This window comes from Pan paniscus, chromosome 9 (genome assembly GCF_029289425.2).
Source record: "Pan paniscus chromosome 9, NHGRI_mPanPan1-v2.0_pri, whole genome shotgun sequence".
Lineage (NCBI taxonomy): Eukaryota > Metazoa > Chordata > Mammalia > Primates > Hominidae > Pan > Pan paniscus.
The window spans coordinates 63,472,710-63,481,989 of record NC_073258.2 but is presented as its reverse complement, the minus strand read 5'-3'; the positions used below and the strand labels follow the sequence as shown (position 1 = coordinate 63,481,989).

Here is a 9,280-nt window from a genome sequence, read left to right as displayed (position 1 = left end):
TGGGAACAATCTTGGACCTTCTTGGGCACTAGTGATGATGAAGTGAGAGAGAACTTGGAATTCTTCCAACAAAATGCATATCAGGATGATCAATGACTAGAAACTTCTAGTAGTTGTAAGCATTATAATAATGATTGTTATAATTTGTTGAGTGCCTTATAGTATTAATGTATTTAATATGTTCTCACAACAATGCTGTGATATGCATCCTATATCACAGAAAGGTAAACTGATAATAAAAGAGGAATGTCTAGGCATGTGGGTGCACATGTGTATAAAGATAAAATATAAGGTGTGGATATCTGAGAGGGCTTCACAGAGGAGGAGGCATATGAAGTGGATTCTATAGATGAGGTTGTCAGATGTCATCGTGAGAGATGGCTATACAGGGAAAGGGAGACCCCTATGCACTTATGCAGGGGTGTGACTCACATGAGGCCCAAAAAATGAGATATAAACAAGTATGGCTGAGCACAGAGTGCCCCAGGGAAGAGGAGAGGAGGAGACAAAGCCTCCCAGAAGCAGGTCTTGCAGGTCCTTGTGTGCAACACAAGGGTGTGGACTCGCTCCTCCAGCAGTGGTTCCTCTCTGGTTTTCTCCCAGTGATTTGAGAGCTCCATAAATCCTTGTATCTGCCACACACAACAGCACGCTATGCCTGCTGATAGTAAGTTTGATATATCTTGGTTCTATCTTTAAGTGTACATAATTTCTGGTGTGATTAAAATACAAATTTCTTTTAAAAGCAATGGTTAATTAATAACTGTTATCTACCCTCCTGCCAATTGTGTAATGGTGACTATTATCATAAAAAGATGGGCTTGGGGTAAAAAATAATTTCCCTTACTTGAAAGCCTTGAGAACCAGTGCCCTCTGGTCATTTAGAGTTGTTGAAAAGAGAATAGGATCACATTTTAAATTTAGGAGACTTACCTTGGCATGAATGAGGAGAATATATAGTAAGAAGAGTTCATAGAGGCTGCAAGACAATGTAGGAGAATTTGGTCAGAGCTGGGGAGGACATAGACCAGACTGTGATATGACTGTGTGATGGGAAAGAAGGAACTCGTAAAGGTGATTCTGGGGCAATGGAGGGAATAGAACACAGTGCACTGTTAGGAGTCAGGAGGGAGGGGAGCTGTCGTTGGCTGCCTCATGCCCACCCTGAAAGATACCCACATCCTAGTTCCTGAAATCTGTGAATGTTCCATTATATGACAAAAAAAGCACTTGGCAGACACGATCAAACATAATGAGATGGGGTGTTATTCTGAATAATCTGCAGGGTCCCAAAACCAAACCTGTGTATTTTGTGATTAAAAGTCAGGGTGGTGGCTCACGTCTGTAATCCCAGCACTTTGGGAGGCCGAGGTGGGTGGATCACGAGGTCAGGAGATCAAGACCATCCTGGCTAACACGGTGAAACCCCATCTCTACTAAAAATACAAAAAATTAGCCGAGCATGGTGGCGGGTGCCTGTAGTCCCAGCTACTCGGGAGTCTGAGGCAGGAGAACAGCGTGAACCCGGGAAGTGGAGCTTGCAGTGAGCCGAAATGGTGCCACTGCACTCCAGCCTGGGCGACAGAACGAGACTCCGTCTCAAAAAAAAAAAAAAAAAAAAAAAAGCCAAGGTGGGTGGGGTTGATGTAGAAAGAAAAGAAGGGAACATATTATGGAGGCAGAGGTTGGAGTGATGTGGCCACAGGACCAGGACAATTATTAGCCCAGAAGCCAGAAGCAACCCTTAGTGAATTCCCCCCAAGAGTCCCCAGAGGGAGCGGAGCCCTGCTGCCCCCTGACGTCTTCACAGTGATACTAATGTTGGGACTTCTGACCCCCAGAGATGCCTGAGAATCAGTCGTTTTAAGCCATGAAGTTTGCAGATTTTTGTTCCAGTAGTCACAGGACACCAAGCAGGGAAACTGTGGTGTCTCTCTGTGTCCTGGTCAGGGGGCTTGCTGGGTGGGTGCCTTAGCCTGGATGGGCTCATGGAAGGGAGAGCAGGCTGGGGGCAGACCCCGTGCTCAGTTTTACATCCTGCTCCTGAAATGACTGTGGAGTGCGCACTGGGAGCTGTCCAGTTGTCAGGGGGTGCTGGTCTCTGGAGCTCTTGGGAGAGCTTGAGGAAGGAAGCATTCACCTCAGGTGCTGGTGAGTGATGCAGACGCTGAGGAGTGCTCTGAGCGTGGGGAGTAAAACAATGTGAACTCCAGGTTGAAACCTAAAGAGGCCCCCAAATTGTGATAAGTGGAAAATGAAGTATACTGGACATGACGGGGTAGAGAAAGCATAGTGCAGAGAGAGGACCAAGCAGGCTGACTGTGGGTCTGAGGGGACATCAGAGTAAAGTCACTGATAGGTGGGAACCCTCGGCCTGGATACCCATTCAGGCTGGGGGTTCTCTCAGTGTAAGACCAGCAGAACGTTTCAATTCCTGTGTCCTTGTTACCATGGTTTTTATTCACGGCTGCAAGATGGGAAATCTGTAAGGAATGCAGGATAATTCCTACCAAATATTCCCCTCTGTGACACCTGGACTCAGGCCCCATTAGTAACAGGATGCTGGTTCTCTGGAGTTACTTATCACCCACAGCAAAAGGCCACTCCACTATGGAAACCACCCTGTACTCAAGGCTCGAGACTGCAGGATTATAACAAGACCAGTGGAGACGTGGAGAGCAAGTGATTTATTAAAGCAAGACGTTGAAACCTTTACATTCTGCAGTGAAGATCAGGGTATCATTGAAAGACAGTGGAAACCAGGATGAAAGTTTTTACATGTCACACACTACATTTCTTCAGTATTTTCACCTAAAATAGAAAAAGAAAAAAGAAGGTGGGGTCAGTCATGCTGCTGCTGGAGATGACAGGCTCACATCCAAGAGGCCAGTGGGATTCTGCCCCCAAAGGCAATTGGAAGGGCAGAGGCAAAAACTCAGTTTGGAAAACTGAGGCCTAGACCTGGTGGCCTCACAGCACCCATGCCGGCGATGGAGCAGCCTTTTCTTGCCAGGCCAATAGCCCTGGGGTGATCCAGGAGTGAGGCCCAGGATCCTTATGGAAGCAAGTGACGAGGGGTGGACAGAGCAGCAAGAGGTTATTGTCTGGGCTGTGCCAGGGCTTGGAGTCTCCTGTTTCCTGCAATGAGGGACCCAGGACTGAGAGGTTGGTCAGGGCTGAGAGGGCTTCTGGGAAGCTTGGTTTCCAGGAGACTCCAGCCTCCCCATGTGGGAATTCTGCCTCAGGGCCCGAGCACCTCTCAGCCCTGAGCCTGCAGCTTCCATGAGCATTTGCAGCCAAACCTCAGGACAGCAACTCAGAGGCAGCCAGGCAGAGAGGCCCCTGGAAAACCTCTGATTTCTTGAGAAAGACAGAGTGAGAACATCCCGCTTCCATGGTACTGCAGGAGGTAGACTAGCTAGGGTCTTGGACCACTGGCCATGGTCAGGAGAGCGTCGTGGGTGTGGAGGGGAGTATGGGGTCTCAGGAGCTGGGAGGGGCTCCTTCCTGGCTCTGCAGAAGCTGCAGAGAAGCCCAGCCTGCCAGTGCTACATCTGCAGGAGCCCCTGCTCTATGTCCCTCCCTGCCTTCCTCTCCCTGTTCAAGGCTCCCAAGCTCCCCAGGACATTACACGGTGACTGTGTCCATGGCATGAGGGCAATTTGGTCTCAGGAAAGCTCCCAGCAGCGAGGCGGCCATGCTTGGCCCTTTACCCTTTCTGCCTGAGCCCGGGCTCACTCCCCATGTCCTCAGCACACTCTGGGGACATGGCATCCAGGCAGGTGACATGAGAAGGAGGAACATGCAGGAGGCTGTGTGCAGTTGAGTTGAATTCTGCAGGTGAAATGGTAGCACCCACCCTGTGGCCCCAGGTGACCTTCTCAAGAGGTGACCAGCAAGGCAGCTGCCCCACCACCTGTGTCCCCCACAGAGCAGCAAGCTGACCTCACTTCATACTGTGCAGCTGACCAGAAGCCTTGACAAATAAAGGAGAAGGAAATTACCAGGACTTCTGCAATGAGGCCTCGTTTCTGAAGGGACATCTGATCCGTGCATCCCTTCACTCCTAACTTGGCTGCAACAGCTTCTGGAGGGGCATCAAATTTGGCAAGACTTAACTTGAACAGAGGTTCACTAATGAAGAAGAAGTCTAAGAGCTCAGAAACAAGAGCTGGGCAGAACTCGGCATTGGCTGCAGCAAAAGAATAAAAATATAGTTGATGTTAGGAAAGTCGATTTTTCTCTTTGGCTCCCTGACGTTAGACCAGACAGGATCCCCTGGGTTTTATGTTCACATACATTTGTTGTGCTGATGACAATGCCAGACCCTTCAGGTGTGACTTCCTCAGGCTCTCACAATAAAGGAAAGCACTTCATATCAACAGCCAAACTCTTTTTTTTCCCTTTGTCACCCAGGCTGGAATTCAGTAGCTCAATCATGGCTCACTGCAGCCTCTACCTCCTGGGCTCAAGCGATATCCCCATCTCAGCCCCTCAAGTAGCTGAGACTACTGGTGCATGTCACCACGTCCAGCTGATTTTTCATATTTCTTTTGGTAAAGCTGGAGTTTCGCCACGTTGCCTAGGCTGGACTCAAACTCCTGAGCTCAAGCAATTCACTCTCCTTGACCTTCCAAAGTGCTAGGATTACAGGCATGAGCCGCCATGCTCAGCCCACAGCTAGACTCTTTTGACAGTATTAATCTTTCTTACTCCATTCTCATAGCCGCTCCTGGCAGAAGCGCTAACTACCAGTGATAGGAGGAGGCTCAGGGAGGGTGAGCATTGTGCCCAAGGTCAAAGGGCTGGGAAGTGGCGGAGCCCAGATTCACCCCAGACCTCACATTACATCATCTGACACAGATCCCACCCAGGAGTGAAGCTCAGGCAGAAGAATTCCTAATATTTGCCTGCAGTGATTTTCAATAAAACTTAGTAGGTGCTGGGGAGTAGAAGAAATAGCTCTGAACTTGATGAGGGGCTTGTTCAACAAGCACAGAAAAAGGTTTGGAATTTTGGTTTTGTGCAGATCCTAACCCCAGCCTGAATAGGTGACCTCGTGCTCGGAAGAGGGTGCTTCCCAGGGGCTGGAGCTGGACTCATGACTGATGTACTCACCCTGGTAGCAGCAGAGGGCCAGCGTGACCAGCAGGAGACACACCGACAGCTTCATGGTGGCTTGTTCTGCTGTGAGCTCAGCTTTCACAAACAATGAGTGATTTGGACTCCACCCCAGGAGCCTGTGGAGCTGCAGAGCCCAGGGCTATTTGTACCTAGGGAGTCTAGCTGGTACTGGTCATGAGGCCTGGCTCCCAGCCCACCTCTCCTTCCCAGGGCTGTTGCCATCCATCTGTGTCACCTCCCCATGCCTCCCTGCACCCTGACTGGGGCAGAGCACAGGAGGGTAGCCCTGCAGGAACTCTGCTCTGTGTTCCAGGTGAATGTTCAGGCACCTCTGGAAATATTCCTGGGATTCTGTTTCCTTCTGAGTTTTGCTGATTATTTTTTTTCTTTGTATCAGTTCAAGGGCACAGGTGAATTCTGACTTTGGAAGGCACAGGAAGCTGGAAGGCTGTGTTCTGGTTATGGGAGAGCAGGGACATAAGGAAACCCTGCTTTGATCCCCCTGCATATCTGACAACCAGTAGGCTTGTTTCAGTTGCACATTGAGCAAGTCTAAACAAGACCTATTCCCCTCAGCCCCTCCCATCACCACCATGTTCACTGCATAGGTACCTAAAACCTAGTTCAATGCATCTTACCTTTGGAGGATTTCCTGGGGAAAAGCAACTGCTGCACCTGTTCTCTAGCCTATCTCACTCCCAAACCTGAGTCTTGTTTATGAGTGCAGCTATAAATATGGCCAAGACTCACATTTTCTCTCTATGAAGAGCAAGCTTTCTGTGATGTGTAGCCACCCACATGTTGATGGGTTGACCTGATGATTACATAGCCTAACTTTTTCCAAAGTAGCTTTTGGAGTGTCTGGAGCTAATCATGCATCAGACAGGTACTGAGAGTTCTTTGCTCTGGGGCTCCAGGAGGGGAAGAAGATGGAAAAGAAGAGACAGATGATCAGGGTGGGTGGTCACTTCCCCCCAACCTCTAGTCTCAAGTTTTCCACTTCAAATCTAGCTGTGCTGCCTGAGCCAATCCCATTTTTAATAGAAAGGGAAGGAAGCACCCAGACAAAGCAATACACACCCTCCTGCCCTCCTGCTGTGATGCCTTTGTGTGGTGTGAGCAGGAAATCAATCACTAGAAATTTCTCTCTCCTTTTTGTTATTATACTTTAAGTTTTAGGGTACGTGTGCACAACGTGCAGGTTAGCTACATATGTATACATGTGCCATGTTGGTGTGCTGCACCAATTAACTCATCATTTAACATTAGGTATATCTCCTAATGCTATCCCTCCCCCCTCCCCCCACCCCACAACAGTCCCTGGTGTGTGCTGTTCCCCTTCCTGTGTCCATGTGTTCTCATTGTTCAATTCCCACCTATGAGTGAGAACACGCGGTGTTTGTTTTTTTGTCCTTGCGATAGTTTGCTGAGAATGATGGTTTCCAGCTTCATCCATGTCCCTACAAAGGACATGAACTCATCATTTTTTATGGCTGCATAGTATTCCATGGTGTATATGTGCCACATTTTTTTAATCCAGTCTATCATTGTTGGACATTTGGGTTGGTTCCAAGACTTTGCTATTGTGAATAGTGCTGCAATAAACATACGTGTGCATGCGTCTTTATAGCAGCATGATTTATAATCCTTTGGGTATATACCCAGTAATGGGATTGCTGGGTCAAATGGTATTTCTAGTTCAAGGTCCCTGAGGAATCGCCACACTGACTTCCACAATGGTTGAACTAGTTTACATAATCATGTGATTTTTTCGTTGGTTCTGTTTATATGCTGGATTACATTTATTGATTCGCATATGTTGAACCAACTTTGCATCCCAGGGATGAAGCCCAATTGATCATGGTGGATAAGTTTAATGCCCACAAGAGAAAGCAGGAAAAATCTAAAATTGACACCCTAACATCACAATTAAAAGAACTAGAGAAGCAAGAGCAAACACATTCAAAAGCTAGCAGAAGGCATTGAATAACTAAGATCGGAGCAGAACTGAAGGAAATAGAGACACAAAAAACCCTTCAAAAAATCAACGAATCCAGGAGCTGGTTTTTTGAAAAGAGCAACAAAATTGATAGACCACTAGCAAGACTAATAAAGAAGAAAAGAGAGAAGAATCAAATAGACACAATAAAAAATGATAAAGGGGATATCACCACCGATCCCATAGAAATACAAACTACCGTCAGAGAATACTATAAACACCTCTATGCAAATAAACTAGAAAATCTAGAAGAAATGGATACATTCCTCGACACATACACGCTCCCAAGACTAAACCAGGAAGAAGTTGAATCTCTGAATAGACCAATAACAGGCTCTGAAATTGAGGCAATAATTAATAGCCTACCAACCAAAAAAAGTCCAGGACCAGATGGATTCACAGCCGAATTCTACCAGCGGTCCAAGGAGGAGCTGGTACCATTCCTTCTGAAACTATTCTAATCAATAGAAAAAGAGGGAATCCTCCCTAACTCAATTTATGAGGCCAGCACCATCCTGATACCAAAGCCTGGCAGAGACACAACAAAAAAAGAGAATTATAGACCAATATCCCTGATGAACATCGATGCAAAAATCCTCAATAAAATACTGGCAAACCGAATCCAGCAGCACATCGAGAAATTTCTCTCTTAAATGAACTTACATTTGAGAGGATTCACAGCCTAAGCCCGAGCTTTCCATTCGCAGCTGCGCAATCGAATCACTTGGAGCTTTTAAAATATACTGATTCCCCAGATTTCTCTCTCTGGGGATTTTGATTCAGTAGCGTTGGGTTGACTCCCTGATTCCCATACTGTTTAAACTGCTCTGGCATTTCTGATGGGCAGGAGGGCTGAAAACCACACAGAAAGACATGTATGTAAAGAGGGGACCTTATGGGCTGTGTCATCAGAGACAACTTGGCAGGTTTGTTTGAGCCCCAGCTGAGGGCAACAGTGGCTCTCACTTCCATCACACAGGATCATGAGGAAATCCCTGAGCCAGCTCTTCCGCCACCACCAAGGAGTGGGAGGGCCAGTGGTGAGGCTCACAGATACAAGGCTCACAGATACATCCTCATTTGTGGGCTCTTGGACCTTAAGAAAATTATTCGGCTTATGTAACCTCAGTTTTCCTATTTGTCAAAGTAGGCTAGTAATTGTGCCTACCTCATTGGGTTCATAGATGATCAAATGAGTGTGTTCATGGGGGTGTGTGTGTTTAAAATTTACTAAGTTCTGGTACATAGTAGTTCTCAATAAATTCTAACTCCCATTATCTTGTCCCACTTGTCATATATGTCATGGTTTGCCAGTAGTTCCTAGTTTAGAGCACAGCCAAAATCCACTAAATCACCTACTTTCAGAACTACATGGACACCTAGATACACCATTTCTCTCTGACATAAATGGAAAAAGAAATCCAGTTCATGATCTCTGAGTCTACAGACCTATGGACATGGGCTTCAGGACTGAGACCTCTTTCACAGCAGACAGGTCTGTGAGGCATTCATCCTAACTGTGGATCAGAGCTTGTCCTGGCACAGGCTTGGCATTTACCTTGTCAGCTCTATGGTCCACTGGGGAGGATGTGTATCTCTGAGAGAGGACTGTTTGCTTGTACTTTTATCATTCCTATTGCCCTTAACACCTGCACAGGGTTTTTTAGTTTTCATCATTGATATTTTTAATGGGTCCCTCCTCCTTACCTAGTTCATGCAATATTTCAGTTCATTCTTTCCACCCGCGGGCATTGTTGCCTGACCCCGATGCTTTGGTCAGTGTTGTCCTTTACAGACACTGCTGGAACCATGCACCTCTCATTTGCAGCAATTCCAAGGCTGTCATTTTACAAATGTGTAATCAGTTCATGGATACAAGTTTTCCTGGACTGTTAGCTCCATAGTCACAGGGCCAGTATCTGCTTTTGCTCATCTTGGCTCAGCACAGCGGCTGGCGTGGAGAAGGAGATCAGCAAATAATCTTTTAACAAATACATCAAAAAATTATGAATCAACAAACTGCTAAATGGGTGACATTCATGTTCAGTGTAAAAGAATGCTCATGGTGCCAGGCTTCCCTGTGGGCAGTTGAGGGTGAAAGATGAGTAGTGTGGTGGTGACTGTGAAAGAAACTCATAGGTTTTCCACATCCCTAGA

General features: G+C 46.9%; 1 protein-coding gene across 1 annotated transcript; it reads right to left on the bottom strand.

The window, feature by feature from the left end:
• Positions 1-2,668: 2,668 nt before the first annotated feature.
• On the bottom strand, positions 2,669-5,242 carry SCGB1D2 (secretoglobin family 1D member 2). Its single transcript, XM_003828476.5, has 3 exons — positions 5,119-5,242; positions 4,005-4,192; positions 2,669-2,811 (listed from the first exon to the last, which is right to left on the bottom strand). The coding sequence occupies exons 1-3, from the start codon at positions 5,171-5,173 to the stop codon at positions 2,782-2,784; spliced, it is 273 nt and encodes a 90-aa protein (XP_003828524.1). The 5' UTR covers positions 5,174-5,242; the 3' UTR covers positions 2,669-2,781.
• Between the last annotated feature and the right edge of the window lie 4,038 nt (positions 5,243-9,280).